This window comes from Drosophila takahashii, chromosome 3R (assembly GCF_030179915.1).
Source record: "Drosophila takahashii strain IR98-3 E-12201 chromosome 3R, DtakHiC1v2, whole genome shotgun sequence".
Lineage (NCBI taxonomy): Eukaryota > Metazoa > Arthropoda > Insecta > Diptera > Drosophilidae > Drosophila > Drosophila takahashii.
The window spans coordinates 28,556,085-28,575,430 of NC_091681.1; the positions used below are offsets into that span (position 1 = coordinate 28,556,085).

The following is a 19,346-nucleotide window of genomic DNA, read 5'->3' on the forward strand; positions in this document are numbered from 1 at the left end:
GTCTGCTCCCCTCAACCCAAAATGAAATGCAGTTTATAATTAATTTGAGTATAAACTGCGCTATAAAATATGGGGAATTTGCGCAGAGCAAATTGTTCGACATTGTTTGCATTTGTGTCACTAAATAATGAGCTTCTATTCTGACCTCATTTCTCAAGAGGCCATAAAACGTATTTATTTAATATTATTCTTTTCTCGGATTTGCTTAACTGATTGACAAATACATATATGAAGCAAAAAAAATTCAATTGCCTTTTGAAATTAAACTTAAGGTTCCCTATTTGGGTAGTTTTTTCCTAGCCAACTTTTTGTATGTCCTTCATCGCAACATCAAAGAAATTTTGAAAAAAATGCTAATTGAGCTGCCAATAAACTAAAATTAAATTGAACAACTCGACAAAATCGAAAGTAAAATAAAAAGTTGCTCAATTCATCCTAAAGAGAAGCCAAAAAAGTGTGCCAGAAAGTAAAAGTTGAATCACATCACCGAAATCACTGATTGGGCGAAACAGAAAACCTTTGCCAGGTATTTCCCAATTTCCCGTGAGTTGTTTGTACAGTTTTTTGTTCGACTTTCGTGTTGGTTCATCAAACCTCATTCGCTTAATCAAAGTCAAGTTCAAGTTCAAGTTTAAATGACGCTGCAAGCTTGTTTAAGGGTGAAATTAACAAATGAATCTTACATAAGGTAAACAAACAAAGTCAAAAGAACATTTCAATGCAATTGCATTTGGCCTTGAGTTAATGGGAGCAAAAACACATGCAGGGAAGTTGTGTTAGCGATCTGCTAGAATGGAAAGGTCAAATGGAGATCCATGTATATATTTCCCATAATTAGAAAGATATGTACTCTCTGATCTGCCCTTCAACTCTGTCCGATGTAATAGTATATGATGTAGGAAGCTTTACCCATCTTTGTTTATAGATTTTCATTGGAATTTCCCTGGAAAAATTGTGTGTTTAGATTACTAAACATTAGGTCGCACGTGGGCAGACAAAATATTCCCTTCATGAAGGTATAATTGTTTTTAAAAAGTAAAAATGTACTCTTTTTATTGTGTATAAAATTATTCAACTATTTGCGAAAATTCTAAAAACTGTTGGTCACCATATAATTATTTTAATTTTTAATAAAATAAATTTTTTACTATTTTGAATAAATAAAAAAAATACTTTTAACTCTAAAAAAATTGTCAATTACTTTTTAAACGGTAAACTTTTTAAAAATTTAACGGATTAAAGTTAAAGTATTTACATTTTTGTATTTATTTAGCTTGGCCAGCCTTGTTTATTTATCTGTGTGGGCATGTTGCTGGAAATGGTTTTTCAATTATCAGGAAACTACATTTTAGCGAATGCCAAAGCCAAAAGAAAAGATAAATAAATAAACGGAATTTATATGCAGCTAAAGAAAACTTCCTTTGACTTCTAGCAATAATTTATAAATAATTAAATAATATAAGTAAGCTATTGTTATGAATTATATGGAGTGCAGAGTTCATTGATCAATTCAATACCACAATTGACGCATTTCCGGTGACCAATCGAATAATGGAACAAGTTAAAATTATAAAAAACAATACGGAAAACAAGAAAACAATCAAACAAAAAATGAAGACAAGATACGGGATTTTCTGAAAGAAATATAGGATCGTATACGTGGGATAAATTAGCTGTTCTTCTTTTTATGATCATCGTGAGCGTCATAGCGATTTTGGTATGGAATCGTTGCAAACAATGAGTGGGTGCCACCACACGATCTATTAGAATATAGGAAAGCTTTCCCATAACCGATCTCCGGAGCTTTGCCACACAGACGCGCAGAAAATCGCTCACGGATAGAGCAACCTACGCCGTAAAGGAATGCGCCGTGCTTTTGGGGCCGAAACGGAATGGCAAAATTCTGAAACGAGTAAAGTTGGTGAGGCGAATTTTCTTGGGGTTTGCAGTTTGAAAAAATTCTTCGTTGAGGATAGATCGCTATTTTTTAGGAGTAAATTTAAATTGTAAGCGAACCTGAAACATTTTTAAACAACACAACTGAATAGTAAATTAAATAATTATAAATGAAATAAAAGACAATAAAATGGAATTCAATAAAGTGCATTATCATAAGAAAATGTGAAGAAAATAATTTACCTGGTGACAAGTTATGGAAATATGATCGAATTATGAATGAAACGATATTCCATAAAGACATTGGTTATATAAGCGAGATCGTACTCGATGACATTTGATACCAAAGTGTTGGAGCCCTTCAAGAGTTTGTGCAGTGAAATAGTTAACAAAAAATGAAACAATATTGAATTAAATTTAAATAAAATTTAATTTGAAGAAAGAATATTAAATTATTTTAATATTTTTTCAAATCTTCAACTAAATACATTTAAAATCTTTCGATACTGAAGTAAATTCCGATGAAAGCCAGAATAGCAGAACGAATTCAACTCAAGGACATTTAAAAATAAAAGAAAATTTAGCTGCAGCTTATGCACAGATACATTCACGCCCACTCGCACACTTACACGCACACACTGACATCTAGAATATTCGTGTTTGCAGGTTCTAAAATACAGAAGTGTGAAATTTCCTATCTAACATAAAAATATTTTTATATTCGAGCAAACCAGAAGAATCAACTCACGAAAAAATTCAAAAAGCGAACACAAAATATTTATTTTTAGTGAGATTGATCTTGCGGTAGGTGCCGTCGTCTGATCGTGGTATTATATTAGATATATCTATATATTTTATAAACTTTGCACTGCTCTAAAGTGGCACACAGTCTGTTTATTTTCGAACCGAGAGACTTTCAGCGCGAAAGCAAAAAACTAAACTGAGAAAACATCCCATCAATCGAGAGAAAACCGATTCAAATTCGTGCGTGCTGCCTGGCATTTCCCGGGAAATAGAATAAACCGAAAAAATAAACCGAATGAAAAATTGGATTACTTTGGAAAATAGCTAAGACATCTCTCTTCCCAACTTTATTACAGCGAACGAGTTCAACGATTTTTTCGTGAACAGAACAAAACAAATCGATCAAAATGTTCAAAAACCACTTGGAAATGATTGGGCGCAATGAGAGCCCCAGCAAGAAGGCTAAGTTCTGGCAGTCCTACATCAGGTCCCTGAAGGGTAAGTATTCAGTTAAAAACTGAAGTAGGAAGTCCTTAAATATATGAAATTCATGTTTATAAGTAGCAAAACCTTATTGAAGTATTAGGCCCTTCAGCAGGCCCTTCAAATGATGTAACTAATCTAAGAGATCTCAACATTATTTAGAAATTTTTTGAATCCTTTAAAAATAATCTTAAATATTAAACAATCGACCAGAATTACGGTAACCTTACCATGGTTAAGGAATTAAAAATTTAATTTAATTTATCAAACATCATTCCGCATAAAAATCTTCATTTGAAAATGAACTTTTAATATCCCCAATTTGAGCTGATTTAGGGACACTCAAATGTTATATTATTAAACTTTGGGCAGTGAGTAACACAAATAGCTTAGCCTATATGTATAGTCTATTTATTTTGGCAGGTGTCATATCAGCCGAGCTATATACTTAGGCACGCTCTGTTGGGAAAGCTTTTTCGCCTTTTCGCCATCCCGAGAATATTGAGAGAAAAATGTTAAATATGTGCTCAGGCCTTAAACAAAGAAAAAATATAGGATACACATAGAGGGGCGCATCTATGATAGACACCGAAAAAAGAAATCAACTTAATTTTTTTTGCACCGCTGGCATTGAGCCAAATAGTGAAAATAGCCGAAATATTTGAAAAGCAATGAACTAACGCCGCGTTATCCAAACATCTATTTATAGGCTCCGAGGATATCCGTGCCCACGAGGCGCCCCGTGCCTCTCGTCCCTACAGCTCCTACCTGGACTCGCCCTCCTACAGGAGCATCTACGACGAGCCCGCCACCGCCAACGAGCGCGTCCAGTCCTCTGGCTACAGATATCTGCCAGTGAGCCGCGACACCTACGGCTACTCGCCCCGTGCTATCTACGATCATCACTACAGCCGAACAAGTAAGTTGGCCCAAATCACCGTTTACTGCCGATCCCCGCCTAACTTCTTTACACAGCTCAGAATTATTATCTAAATGCATCCGATTTCCGAAGCCTTGCAAATATTGATCTTTATTTATGACATAAAATGAGTTTTCCATAATTAAGACATCTTAAACAATTTGGGAAAATATAAATGTTAATTTAAATTGACTAAAAATTCAAAGGAAATATGTGCAATATTCCTTTAGTATTATTTAGAAATTACTATGAACAATTTTTATTTTGTATTCTTGAATCATTTCTTTAATTTGATTTGTTTTGGTAAACAATTATATTAATTCTTGATATAACATTAAAAGAAACAATCACCTTATTGAGATTTGCAAGGTTACATAAGCCTCGGTGGAACCGAACGCAATAAGTTCTTTCAGCCTTTCTGTTTCGCTTCGACGCGCCATCAATCAATCAGTCGAGTCATTTCAATCATCTCACAACTGCATTCTCGCAACTGCAAAGCTTTTAACAACACCTTGAATATCTGAGATCCGCCATATTTTTATGATTTTTCATTTACGACCTGTGATGGTCGTGGTGTGAGCGCTATGATTTCATAAATTTAAAAATAAAATGGCCAGCGCCAAAAGCCAAAATACGATTACGTCAATGAAAGCTTCGCTTCGACTCGTTCGCGTTGATTTTGGCAAAAGACCTCAAAAATTAACAAAAAAAATGTAGACAATATAGGCTGCACACAGACAAGCACATCTTTGTGGGCTATATATCGAGTCAGGTATATAGGAGGAATTTTTGACTCAATTTTTTTGGTGCGTGCTCTGGGATCAAATGACTGTGGCGGCAGAGGCGGCGGCCCTCGATGCGCGGAAACAAAAGTTCGCTTTTTCCGATTTTCCGAATTTCCACACACTCACACACTGGCAAAGCAACACGCCCCTCCGCCATTCCCGCCCCTTTTCCACCTTCAACCTGGTACCCCGTTTGCCTAAATTATAGTTTTATTTTTCGCTTTTTTTTGGACTAACCAATTGTTTTTTTTCTTTCTCTCTCTTTCATAAATGTTTCAGAATATACATAAATGTGTGTCGTCAAAATAAATACACATATGTATCCGAGCGATATATATATTTTTTTGATATTTTATGCGCACTCTCTCTATATATATTTATATATATATTTGTTGTTCTCTCTAGGCAAAAGACAACTTAAATTTAGTGAAAAGGATTTTGTGTGTAGACTTTAGTTTAAATATCGAAATTAGAAAATGATTTATTTGGTAGCCAGTATATACAGCTGTATATATATGTATGTGTTTTGTGTGTGAAATAAAATCTTTAAACAACCTGCTGTTGCCTCTCTCTGTGGTGTCGCATCCATCCATCAGACCATCCATCAAAAGCAGGGCCATCAAAGGGTTTGCTATGAACTCCCATCGATTTAACACTCTAACCACGGCTTGTACTTCATCTTGCACTTGGCGTAGTTCATTTTTAATAAATTGCTTTTTAATACGCTTTACTGATTTCCCGATTCCCTTTCTTCTTTTTGCTGCTTTCGCTATGATAATATTGCTTTCTGGGATTGCGTACGTATCGAATATTGCGCATACGTCGCGTGAGCCCACGCCTAAAACAAACCATTTTCTGTAAGCACCTATTTTTTACTTTGTTTTTTAGTTGCTTAATTTGTTAATGCTTAACCTATTAGGGAACCTTTTTTTTAATTTTTTTTAAATATTCCTTTTTTTGTTGTGGACAGTTCCAGCTAACTACGACGCAGAGAAGGCCTGGAATGATCATCTGAAGCGCATGCAGGAGATCGAGCGCAGGTGCGTGTCCCCTGGCCATTAACTCCTATCCATAATTACTTACAATTTTGGGATTTTTTCAACCATCTAGGTACCCATCTCGCTACGGTCTCTACTTGAGGGACAAGCCACTCACGCCCAACTCTCTGGTGCCCCTGGAGTACGAGCCAGAGGACAAGCTGCTGGCTGAGCTCAACAAGGGTAAGGATATCAAAGACATTTACTAAATCCAATGCCAGAAACAAAAATCCAACACCACCATCAGCAGGAAAGTAAACAACACAACAACATCAACAACGAAAAATTTAAAATTAATCTATACATACAAAATGTAAGCACGAACCCAAAAAAATAGCAAATGAAATCTGAGCCCAACATCTAAAACGAACTCAACGAAATTTTTTTCAAATTCAGCCAACATCAAAAAGAAAACTTTTGCAGACATTTCTCAATCAAAGTTACGAATCAATTTTTGTCTAAAATCCCTCCCGTTTAAACTCTATTTTGCAGCTATCAGGGTTTGAAGCGCTGAGCGTAAATGAAACATATACTTTTGTTTGCTTAGCTCGTAGTAAGACTCTTGTAAATTTACGCAAAATCTGTTAAACTTAAACAAAGCGAAAGTATAAACGAAAATTAATTGTAATCAATTTCTGTCTGTAAAAAGAAATCCCCGAAACCCAGCAATAGTCGAGTGAAAATTTCGTTAAATGTTTCATTGTATAATATATATAAATATAAATATACAAATGCTTTATTTTAATTATTAACTTATACAAAATCAACAACAACAAAAGTAATAAAACCAACAACAAAACATTTATAAAAAAAAATCTAAATCTAATTTTAATTTTAGTCATTAAATATATTTAAAATAGACATATTTAACCAACCCATCCATTCATTCGTTCCTAAAAACCACCCATCCATCCAAACCCCTATAATCTTAAGCCTTTCTTCTAACAGCTGCTGTACCAAAGAGCATAGTTTTTGCTGCTAAATCAACTATTCGAGCCCACTGTAGCCCCACCGGCGACTATACCCGAACAAAGAACACTATTTCCGCCCTTCAGTTACTTTAAAGAACCAACCTTAATTAATAATAAAAAACATATTTAATACCAATCAAGAAAACTTGTGTTTTGGAACTTCTTATCGCAACGGAAATTTTTCTCGTTTTGGTCTTTAATTCTCTAACAACTCATTCGCATTTCGATATTAATATGTCAATGTTTTTACCTTGTCCAGTTTGCTGTTGTCTTTCGTCCAGTCCCTCGTTTCACTACTAAAATCAAAGCATAGAAATTCACATTACACTGTGCGGTGCCTGTATATAAACTGCCGTAAATACTCTAAAAAAATACTATTTAAAACTAAAAATTTATACAAACTCAAATGAAATATTTAACGAATTCTGTACTGAAAAATGTATGTTTCATGTTCTCTGGCAGACAAATTAGGAAATTCCCTCGTGGAATCCCAATCAATACTCCCCTTATTGTAATCGTGTCTCGTGCCCACAGTTTTGTGTAATTTGTACTATGTATTTTGTTTCGATTGTTGTTTGTTTTCCATTGTAAGCATTTTTTGATCATCGTTGGTTGGTGAGGTTTTTTCTTCTGGTAAGTAAAAAGTTTGGGGAAAGAACTTGAGGCGTTATGAGGTATCAAAGCAGCATTTAAAAAAATATGAAATATCTTTTAAATTTATTGTTGTTTAATTTAAAAAAATAATGGGTTTACATACTTTAGATTTATTTAAAATATATTTTTAAATTTTGGCATTTCTAAAGCTCTTTCTAAATTTAAAGTTAATATTTGAATGATCTATTTATTTTAGATTTTGTCAGTTAAAGTTTATATTTTTAAAAACATATTAATAACTGGTGATTTTGGTTTGTGGCACCTCAGCAAAGGGGGTTTTTCTACGGTTTTTTATGGGTGGATCATGATTACTCACTTGACCCCCTGGTTTCTGGTTTCAGCTCGCCGCTCGGCCTCGCCGTTCCGCCCTGCCAGGAGCACCCGCGCCGGCAGCGAGCCGTACGTGCCACCGCCGACCTACTGGAACCGCGAGGGCAGCGTGCCCCGCGGAGGACCCTCGGTCTTCGACCGCGCCACCAGCTTGGCCCCGTTCACGCGGCCCAGCTTCCGGGCCAGCTCGCTGGAGCCCCTGGACGAACTCTTTGAACGTAAGTTGCCCGCGATCGCCGAGGCTGATTCGGCGCCAGCTGATGCGCCCAGTCGGCCACTCGGTATTTTCGAGCGCGCCGGCTCGCCAAGTCCCACTCCCGTCAAAGCCGGTCGCTGGGGACCACGCCCCACCGAAGTCGCCTACGATGCTGAGGGTAAAAATCAAAATTTCACCTATTCTTTCCCTACCTAAAAATGAAAACACCTAAAAAAGAAAATCCGAATTTGTCCTGATACAAGAAGAGACGAAATTTGCGTGTTATTGTTGAATTTTATGTGACTTATGTCGGCTTTTAATGCCTCTCGCAATGCGAGACAAACGATGATGGAGTTGATGGTATCATCATGGGGCGGCGAACGCGTTTGAAAAATCGCTGCCATATTTTTCGTGATGCGTTCGAGCCCTTCAGGCCTTCAGCTACACCCGCTCATCGTGTGGCCATATAATTTGTCAAAATTATTTCCACTCTTTGGCTTCGCCAGCACGAGTATTTGTCGTGTTTTGAGTTTGAGTTTGCCAGCAGCATCAGCAAAATTAGTACAGTGTTGCCCGAAGTGTAAGCGCCGCGCTTTTAGTCCTCGAATGCAAATCGATTTAAAGAGTATCAAATTTTGAGTAAATAAATTGGAAAGAGTAGTAAAGATTTCCTTTATTTTCTTTATCGAAAAACTAATTTGTTATTCAAACTGAATCATTTATTCCTAAAATTTGTTCTTAAAATTCGGAGTCCTTCAGTGACATAAATAGCTATGAAATGTAAATGTATAATAATGAATTATTTAATCGATTAACTTTCTCTCCAAATAAATAAACAAAATCCAATAAATAAATTTAGCAGGATTTTGAAAACCCATTTAACGCTTCTATGAATCGGTTTGCATTCCTTATAAAATCCGAAACCAGAACCCCACCTTCATATGCCCACTGGTTCGCTTATCGATGTGCTCACTGTAGCGCCTGTCCACTTTCCTACATGTCATCCTTTTTCTATCAATCTATTTTCCTCATGCATTTTCCCCCTTTCCATTTTCCTTTGGTATTTTTTCCACAACGAAATCCCAACATACGCATGGAAAATATCAAATTATTGTTGATTGTTAAATCGTTTTTTTTTGTTTTCATTTGATTTACTTTTATTTTAGTTTAAAAAACATAGCAAAAACAAAAAATATTTTTCTTTCTGCTCTTCTTGTATACATTGCTACAACAATACAAACAAAATCAAATGAAACCCAACCAACATCTGATTGTATACTCAACAAAACGCACAACAAACCAACAACAACAACAACACCGAAACGAAATCATTCAACCATACCATCTCTGATGCTATGCTACTGAAAATGCCAACAAAACAGGACTCCCGATCTTCCATCCCCGCAACCGGTTCAGGGATCTGCTGAGCCCCAGCCCCAACTTGCCGATCTCCTCGATCGTGCGCGATCCCTTCTGGTGGGACGTGGATGACCTTGTGCCCTTCCGCGCCACCTCGGTGCCCCGTGCCTCGAGCCCCGTGGCCCGCGATTCGTACTTGTCGCCGGTGAAGAACCGCTACTTGTGGTCCAAGCACCCAGCCAGACCCTTGACACGTAAGTCCCATTTCTTATATGACTATGAATACCTTTGATCTTACCAATTGGGGGTTAAAAAACTGTTTAAATTATTGGGAGCTCGTTTGGCAAATTATACAAATTTATATTGGCTCTTGGTAAGATCTCTCCTGTATATAGATACACAGTTTGTAAATACTTTCAAATTTGATTGGTACACCCCCCTAGAAAGCCCCTAGAAGTATTCCATAAAAGCATGAGAGAAATATTCTTGCACCGGATTTAAAAACTTATAGTTTAAAGAAATTATGGTACTGAATTTAAGTGAATTCTATTTTAAAACAAAGGAATATTATTAAAATAAAAATGTATCAGGACTTTAAATACATATTTTGAATTGCGAGCATTTAACTTTCTTTCATGGTTTTGAAAAATTATATTTTACCCAATACATTTTCCAATATTATTTATATTTAACCTTATTATTTCTATTTTATTTACATCTTAATTATCATAAACAGCTGAGGCAGAGGATATATTCTAAACAAAATATATAGATTCAAAATCACAATCGTTTAGCTATAATAACAAAGCGACGCTATATCAATCATATAGCAATTCTGTAATTTTTTTGTACTTAATTTTACATAAATTACATGTAACGAAATGTAAAAAAAACAAATTGGTAAGAAAAGAAAAAAGCATGTAAAACGATAAATTTGTTCATTGTAGAAACTACACAGATGACTTGTAGTATTCACTTTAAATCCTATTGAAAAAGATGCCCAGTAGTACCCCGTATTAGTAGTGTTCCTCAATATGTAGAGTTAATAACATAAATTATATGTTTAAGAAAAACGAAAATGAATGAGTTCTGGAGTTTTGGCATATTAAAAATTGAAGTAAAAAATCATTCTTACCTTATTGATGCATTTTGGCATCCCTTAAATGTTTTTTTTGACTTTGCGATTTTACTGTAAATAAAAAGAAGGACATAAATAAATTATTTCAGTGTCTTTAGTTTGTTGTCAAATTTATTTTTTAGTGTCTATATTATACAATAAAATATCCTTCACTTAAAACTATTATCTACACTCTGCCTAAACTTAAGAACTCCCTCATTTCAATACAAATTGTACTTAACCTATGTAGCAAATATTTGAAATCACTTCTGCACGCCGTATACTTTTTTCTATAATTAAATGTTTATTTAGAATATTTATTGAAAGTTTGTATTGATATGGTCCACTTTTCCACCCATAGCTCACCGCTCAATTTTGTAAACGAACGAAACAACGAACTACACAACAACAAGAACATCCTGAAGAACAACAACGAATGCATCACAAGGGGCCCCCAAAACAACGACAACTAGCTTTTGGAGTAGATCAGTAGCAAAAGGTGTTAGACCTTTTTACGAAGTCTTAATATCCGTCAACAACGTTTGAATTTTTTCAAAACTGCTAGAACTCCTCTCGGGAAAACAACATCGTTCCCGTTTGGGGTTCTAAAATCATTTGCCAATAAGTGCGTACCTCCCGTATAAAAAAACAACCGAATAAAACTCAAACTCTCTCCTTAATTTTTATTTTCTGTTTTCTTAAGATCCTGTCTTAAAAGTTAAGTGCAAGAATATGAAAAAAATCAATTTACATTTATTATAATAAAAGAATAAAATCAACTTATGAGTTCCCATTCGAAGCATCAACATCGAACAGTCAATGGGTTTCATAAATTGTTCCTTTTTTGTATATTTTAGATGCTATATATAAAATATTTATACAACTACTCGTATTTGTAAAAAAATATCGTCTCTGTTGCGGAGCTCGATAACATTTAGAAAACTGTATAAGGGATATGTATATCTGCCACAACACATCCAACATTCGGCCTATCCATACATATACTGGACATTTTCAATTTGTAATAAAACTAAAAAAAAACAACAAAATTATGAATAATAATAAAAAAAAACTTCTAAAACCTACCAACATTTTTTTAAGTATATATATTTTATAATATTATTTTTAAGGACTTTACCCTTGGTATCCTTTGGCTCTTAAAAATGGGGACACCTTGACGCGACACAACTAAAAGTTCATTCAGATTCGATGTCGCATTTTGGCCCCATTTCCCCGGCCTTTCCCCCTTTTTTGTCTGTTGGCCTGTGCCATTTATCTTTCCATTTACTGCCTCATTGCTCCATTTTTTTCGTGTTACTTTGACGTTTTTGGCGTTTAGCACGCAATTGTTTCGCACTTCTTGTTCGCTCATATTCTCCGCCTGCCATTTGTCTATGCCATGGCTTTTGGCCCAGTTTGCAGGGAGCTGGGGAAAGTCTAGGGGGAATGGAAAAAATTCAGAGGAGACGGGTGCGTTCAGTGAGTTTTTCTGGCAGGAGCCTGTCAAGTTCTTGGCCTCTGGAACACGCTTCATTGTGTTTGCTCTTCAATCGCCTTAATTTTCCCTGCTCCTTTATTGTTACTGGTCATTTGTGACTTCTTTTTCGCTACATATAGATGTGTTTCTTTCTTTATTCCACTTAATTATTGATTCTAACGAATTTTCTATTTGCCAAAGGTCAATGCAATGTCAGACCCAACTCCTGGGAGATCTCAACTGCCGTGTTTCAATAGCATTTCAATTGCTTTTTAACTGCGTTCCCTCGAGTGTAAGTGTGTATGTGAGAGTGCTTGTGGGGAAAATGGAAAATGTTTGCCCAGTCACGTGCAGACTTTGCAATTTTCGTGTGTCTCTAGCCCGTTTAATTAAAATATTTATTAATTTCCCTGACAGAATATGCAGTAAATATACGTATAATCTGGACCCAAAAACGACGCATCATTTTCCAGCTCCCTTTTCCACTACGTCATGCTAAATGTTTTTTTGGGAATGGGATGAATAATTTCCCCAATGCTATTGTTCGTATTCCTCAATGAGTTGAGTGTTTATGTGGAGGCGTAGGTTAAATGGAGATGTCGGAGCAATGGTTGTGTGAAACTAGACCGTGATTCACATTTGGACCTATCCTTCACCCTGTCAGGTTTAATTGACTTATTGAAGCCAACGGAAAAGCAGAAAATGAGCCCCTGCTGATATGGAGAAAATTTAGGGGGTTTAGGACGCGAGAAATGTTTCTGAAATTATGTTAAAAGCATTTCATGATTGACAAATAGTATTATCAAAATATAAATTTATACTAAATAATTTTTTGAATTTAAGAATTTAAGATTCCAGAAAAAACATTTTATTTAATTCGAATAATTATTTTTAAATTATCCTTTCTAAGAATCTACCACAAACCACTGCTGCGTTGCTTTTGAAGCCCAGCTCCACTTTGACATAACTAAGTTGTCAGTTAAATTTGCGATTCGCGGAAAAGTGCTGTGGGGTTTAAATTGCAGTACCGAGAAAAAAGCAGAGCCCCAAAAGTTGGCTCGAGTGAAACTGCGGCTGCTGTTATCTGTCAAAATGTTTGAATCTCCCTCGTCTGGTTGTCATCTGCGGTTCGAGCGGCGCCTGTTGCTGACGTCCTCGCTTTTTTCTCTCCTCGTTTTTGGCCCCGAACTGAAGATTTATGTCTTTGCGAAAGTTTTTGCCGGTTATCCCGTCGGCCATCAAATGCACGTGCCTGAGAGTTGGCCATAACTGACAGTTCCTGTGCTAATTGGTCAGGGTTTTTTCCCTCGCTTCGCGTATTTGTGGGCCACTTGACATGCCCATCACAAATACACAGGCTATAGAAAGCGGAAGTGAAAAAGCATTGCCTACTTTTGGGACTGCACTTCCATTGTCTTCCGTTCGCTCCTCGTAAAAAGGGTTTGATTGTCGAATCTTTGGCTACATCTTGTTTAAAAAGCCCCATTTAAGGTGAAAATAATTCAAGCGTGGAATTTTGTTTGCTTGACTGCCGTTTTGGGTCAGGCAAATTAATTAACATCAAACACACAAATTTAATTTGTCCAATCAGAAGTCAGGCTCGGTCAGCGATGAATGAAAGCGAAAATGTCTCAATTGAAGGCTTCCCGCGGGCTTGATGGTTGATTGTGCTGAATGCTAACCACCCCAAAGGCATTAGCCAGATAATCCCAACCCCCAGTGAAAACCCCACTGATGAAAGGTGCTTGAACTGTTTTATTATGGATTTTATTCTCTTGACACGACGATGATGGGGCAACTTTAATTATTTGTGAATATTATGGTGGGATTGGTCGCGGCTGGGTTATTGGGTTCACCAGCTTTATTGAAGGTTAAATTAAAGTTAAATGAGTAATCACCGTAGTGATAAATGGTTTCCACAAAAGCTCTTTATTTTCTTCTAAAGTGAAATTGAGCTGAAAATTGCAGCTTGGACAAAACAAACAAACAAAGAAAGCCAAGTTACTTACTACTTTCCCCGTTTCTCATTATCTTTCAGAGCATCACTCATACGCCATGTTGCAGTACCCTCTGTCGCATTTGTAAGTGCAACTTCTGCTTGGCTTACAAATAACTATTCCCCCAAGAAGCTTAGCGAAAGTTAAAGATATAACCGGAAAACTTGGCGAGGCTAAAGATAAGAGCATACTGAGAAGGTAGCTCTTACAAAGAGAAATGCGAAAAACAACTTTGTCATTAACCCACAACACCTGAGAGTCCCCAGCTGAGAAGGCAGACAATGGTGTAAGTCGCAGCTAAAAGAAAAAGTTAGAGTTAGTTAGAGAGAGGAGGCAACTCGCTTTTAAGTTTCACTGCGATTTTGAAAAAATTGGATAAAAGCTAAAAAAACAATAAGGCCTTGAAATACCACTTAAAAAAAAACATATATATTTTAAAAAATATTTTGATGAGAAGGGCTACAAAATATTAAAATCTATTAAATAATCAACCACTGATCAAACTTTTAGTTATAAATATTTTTAAGCAGTTTGTATACTATATACATTTTTTACATAAATTAAATTTAATAAATTAAATGTAAATTTTTTATTTATGAAACAGATTTTCTCTACAAAATATTTTATAAACATTCCTAACCTTTTATTTTTCGATTACAGAGTGGATAAAGTTAAACCTTAAGACTTAACTTCAAGCTGGTGTATTTTCTTTTGCTATTTGAAACTGCAACTTTGATTGATCTGCCATAAGCTGATTAATGTGTCCGACGGCAGGACTGCGTGAAATCCCTGCGTTAAGTGATTAGTCGCAAGATATCCATCTTCCTTTCTTACGAGCAACTTTAGCCGTGAACAAATTGAGACTGAGCGCCGCCCAGGTCATTTATCAAAAACATTATATCGAAAAATTGGCGATATTTTTCGAGGAATCCCCACACAGCAACCGACGCAAAATCAGCATGAAGCGAAGGTCAACCCACGAGATGCTTAAGACTTGCCACAAGAATGCCCACGGATGCGGAAGTGATTACTTTTCGGGGTCCCCAAAAATGCCAAAAGGCTTTAAAAGGGGCTTTTTCTGCCACCCCTTCACGTGAATTATGAAGAGCTTTTCCGAGAGCGTGTGGGGACTGTGAGAATTTTCAATTTTTCCTGGTACTTATTAAGCTTTAATGGGAATGGCGTTTCGATGTAACCTTGGGTCATTGAAAATTTAAGTAACAAGTCGAGGGGAAAAAGCATGAGTGATTTTTTTGATAAAATCAAGAAATATACCACATGGATATAGCTTTTATTTTCAGTAAACTGAAAATATACAAATATACGCATCTAAATATTCTGCATCAGTATTTCGCGATTTCTATCATTTCAATTATATTTGTTTTTAGTCAACGAATGGTGAAAAATGATAATATGTTTTGCTCGAATTACAAAAACATTGTGTGCTCCCCTGGCTAAAACAATTTACCATTTCCAGCCACAATTTAGGTAATCCACATGCATACAAATATAATACCCGCTATCGTTCTCAATTTGCAAGTGTTGAAAGCTGTCGGAGTTTGTGGACTGGCGGTGCATAATCAGGCTGTCATTCCGGCAAATACTCCGGCAAATATATAAATTAGCATAACAAATACTAAAAGGAAGCTCACTTAAATGTAAAATTAAATTTTACCCTAAGTGGGACAATTTTTTAAAGATTTCTTCCCTTTCAATGAAAAGTAAATATAATTTGGAGGGTCCCGGGGCGATTTCCCTAAGCTTTTCACCCGAAAACAAATTCATAAACGAATATATATGTAAATGTTGTGTATATATTTGCATATAACTTACGGGGGACAGAATGAACAATTTTCGGGGCACTCCGAGCTTCAAGGTTGAAAGGAGTCCACATTGTAGGCTCCCCACGACATGAGTTACTTTCCTGATTCTGATTTTCTCATACATAATAAATGCATTGCAATTTCCCAACACCCCAGAAAAACAGTTTGCTCTTTTGGGGGCTCTGCACAAATTTTCCGTTTAGGCAAGCATAAAAATTGAAAATCAATTCGTTGGCAAGCATCGCAGCATGCAGAAATTGCGCAAAGAGATAACGTGAACAACATATTTTGCGGTCGAACATTTTCTCATTTTGTTGGGAAAATCTGTTGAACTATTTGCGGCTCGTAAATTAAATATGATTGTCACAAAAGTTGGCTTCTTGATTTATGCGGTTGCAGTTGATTTATTGAGTTGAACTATTTTATTGAAAACAATTGGCAATTTAAAGAGGTATGCACTCTGCAGAAACCAAGTAAATTTATTAGGGCTTTTAATGAAATTTAATTTAAGACCTTAAGAACAGCTCTTTAAGCACTTCGACAGTTCCTTGGGCGATGGCTTGCTCCCATATTTGCTCAGCACTTTAAGCTAGAAAAAGGACCTCTGGAAGGACCCCTCATAATCTGTCTCCCATCTGCGGGAATGTGGGTCAACATCTGCAGTGACACAAACCACCCCGAAACCGTGGGTTATTTATGCTGAACCGAAGCATATTTATTTACTTGTTTGTGTTCGAGCGGGCCCAAACATACATCGACCATTGTGTGGCACTCAGACGACTCCGTATTGTTATTGTTTGCTCAGATTCTGTTGACAGACAAGTCCTAGTAGGACTATAGTATGTTAATGAACAGTAATCTGGCCAGCTTAAATGAAGGGGATCTCGGTGGCGATGGCACTTGAAGTCTGTGGAGCGTTTGACAATGAGACAAATCAAATTGGGGTTAACGCATCAATTGCTGCTTTCTGCTGTGTCTCCGCAAACAAATAAGATCCTTTCATCTTATTTGGCATGACAACCCACAATTTTGGACAGTCATAGACCCCAGCCCACTTTTCGCTATTCTACGACAAGCCATCAAATATTATGGCGCAGTCAGCCAGCCAGTCGCATCTTCATTGACTTATTTATGGGTCGTAATGAGAAAATGCGAGCCCAGTAATTGATCCCGTTGGGGGTAACAACAAAACAAATGTAAATTGTACATCAAATTGTTTTCGCGCACAATAAAAATCGTTATTGCATACGTACAAAAATTTCTAGGAAAATGTACAGCTTGTTTTCTTTTTGATTGATTTCGAGGAAAAAGTTAAACAACATTTTATTGGATTTTATGAATTTTCCTAACAACTTTCTTTGGATTGGATGTCATTTTGCAAATTTACATTTATATAATATTTATTAACAAATTGAAAATATATTCAACTTATTTCGCAGTCAACTTTAAATACAAATATTTACAAACTCAACCCCTCTCCTAAAAAACATTTAAGTGAAGCAGCAGAAAGTTTTTAATACTGCATTAGGGAAAATGAAAATTTTCTGGCAACATTATCAGACGTATTTCTCTTAACGGAAAATGTTTTATATCAGACAAAAGCCATCAAAGTTTTCCCTCCCTTGCACGTCGGCATTTCAACCGTTCTCGTAAACTTTTCTGACTTGTTTATTTGCAAACAATTTGCCTATTTGCTTATGGTTTCTGCCTGATTAAACATGCCAAACACACGCAGCCACATAAGTATGCGATGCGAAACGATAACTTTTTGAAATGCTATCAAATGCCCTTTTTCCTGGCAAACCTTGGGCCTGGCTTGCGGTGTTCAGCCATCTCAGCTTTGTGTGTGATATCTTTCTATCAATAAAAAACGAGGAAAACAAAATGAAACTGTCACAGCTTTTGGTGACCTTGGCAACCATTTGACTTCTCGACTTGCCGAGCAAAAAACTTTTATCCTTGCCTCGAGTCAGGTTTATTTGCTAAAGTGTGAAAAAATGAAGAGGAAGCGTTTTCTTGTTTTTTCTCCTCTTTTGCGCAAAATCCGAAACCCAAATAGTTGGGTGGAAGCGAAAACCACACCGCTTATTTAATCAAATTGAAACCACTTAACAGATGGCAGTGAAACAATTTTAATTAAATTTGACAGCTACATTTAAATGACCTCTTGGCTGCAATCCAATTTAACATTTCTTGAATGGTGTCCAATAAAATTTCTAGCCAAATGCGACAGGCAAGCGAAAAGAGGACCCTAAAAATGCTGGCGAAATTCCAGGAGAGGAAAATTGCAACACCTGAGGAAAATGCCTAAAAGATTGCCTAATTTAAATCCCAATTACATTTATTTTTTCTCTTCTGCGGAAATTGAATTAAAATGTTGCTGCCTTTTCTTTCAAATTAACCACTGTTTTCTTTTTGATTTAAATTGAATTTAAAGCGCACGAAAATTGTTTGTTTACCTGAAGAGATTTACAATTGGAAAGACTTTAGTGAGCTTAAACAGCCTTAATGTTCTTGTTTATAAATTTCAATAGAAAATATTTTTAACAAACATAATTAAGCCATATAATAATAATAATTTAATTTAATTTAATTTATAATAATTTAAGGACCTCACTTAATCTTATTAAAGGAGATCTCTTGCTCAAACCAGCCCTAATGGCAGCTTTCATCTGGAAAATATAATGAAGCTAAAAATCTGTGGGCGCTGAATATTAACCAGTGGCTTTAGAATTTAATATTTCGTTTACATATATCAAAGCTCCGTTGGCTTTTCACTTAATAAGGAGGAAAACACCAAAGAAAAAGTTTCGAAACGCAGCAAATTCATTTGGCTTACCTGACTGCTTGTCTCGCCTCATAAATGCGCACTTAATTTTTATTACAAATTAAATACAACAACGGCTTTCGGCCCGCTTTCCACCCACTTTCCCCTAAGCCGCTTTTCGGGAGATTTTCCCGGTGCCTTCGACCGGATGGAATCCTCATATGTGTAGGGACACATTATTTTCGCGTTGACAGTTGGCCTTAAAATGAGCGCCCATAAATATTATTAGCTGCTCTCGCTTTTCCACATTTCCCATTTTCCCACTGTGACAGCGTGACAAGCAGCTTTTCGCAAATTCCCTTCATTTTTTCCTTCATGCCATTTTTAAATATGCTGCCTGAGGGCGGAAAATTTGTTTTGGACTTTTTTTCTCTCTGGTTGGATTTCATTTGCTTGCTTTTTGTTTTGGCTTTCTTTTTTTTTGGGTTGGTACTTTTCAGGCTAAACATATGTTGGCTCATTATCCTTTTTTTCAAGCTACGCTTCTGGGCGCTTATATAAACCTGATAAAAAAGGAAGTTGATGACAAAGGGACGCCTCAAAACTATTTATAGCTTCACAGGATAAATGTGGCAAAGGTCTGTTTGCTTGGACAATTTTCTGACATGACAGGGGGGTAAATTTCAATTTTTCGCCCACGGCTTCATTAAATAAATTGGGATGAAAATCTCTGTCAAATTAAACGGGGACGTAGTAAAAATATTTATGTGGTGCCATTTACTTAAATTTTA

The 19,346-nt window shown here is 36.1% G+C and overlaps 1 protein-coding gene across 9 annotated transcripts; it reads left to right on the plus strand.

The window, feature by feature from the left end:
• Positions 1–1,876: 1,876 nt before the first annotated feature.
• On the plus strand, positions 1,877–11,576 carry Mf (myofilin). Of its 9 annotated transcripts, none has more exons than XM_017143443.2 (9): positions 1,877–2,006; positions 2,997–3,138; positions 3,833–4,042; positions 5,798–5,867; positions 5,938–6,047; positions 7,831–8,193; positions 9,398–9,628; positions 10,111–10,274; positions 10,853–11,576. In XM_017143443.2, exons 2-8 carry the CDS (start codon positions 3,048–3,050, stop codon positions 10,131–10,133), a joined length of 1,098 nt encoding a protein of 365 aa, XP_016998932.1. In that variant the 5' UTR covers positions 1,877–2,006; positions 2,997–3,047; the 3' UTR covers positions 10,134–10,274; positions 10,853–11,576. The 9 variants fall into 9 exon arrangements, with proteins under 9 accessions (XP_016998932.1, XP_016998934.1, XP_016998936.1 ...); XM_017143445.2 differs by having other exon boundaries at positions 7,831–8,037; XM_017143447.2 differs by having other exon boundaries at positions 5,819–5,867; positions 7,831–8,037.
• Positions 11,577–19,346: the final 7,770 nt, after the last annotated feature.

Excerpts from the sequence above, each read along its gene's own strand:
- Mf (XM_017143443.2), top strand. The coding sequence starts at position 3,048 with ATGTTCAAAAACCACTTGGAAATGATTGGGCGCAATGAGAGCCCCAGC. Across the intron at positions 4,043-5,797 it reads TCATCACTACAGCCGAACAA|TTCCAGCTAACTACGACGCA; the intron begins GTAAGTTGGCCC and ends TGTTGTGGACAG. Across the intron at positions 8,194-9,397 it reads AGTCGCCTACGATGCTGAGG|GACTCCCGATCTTCCATCCC; the intron begins GTAAAAATCAAA and ends CCAACAAAACAG.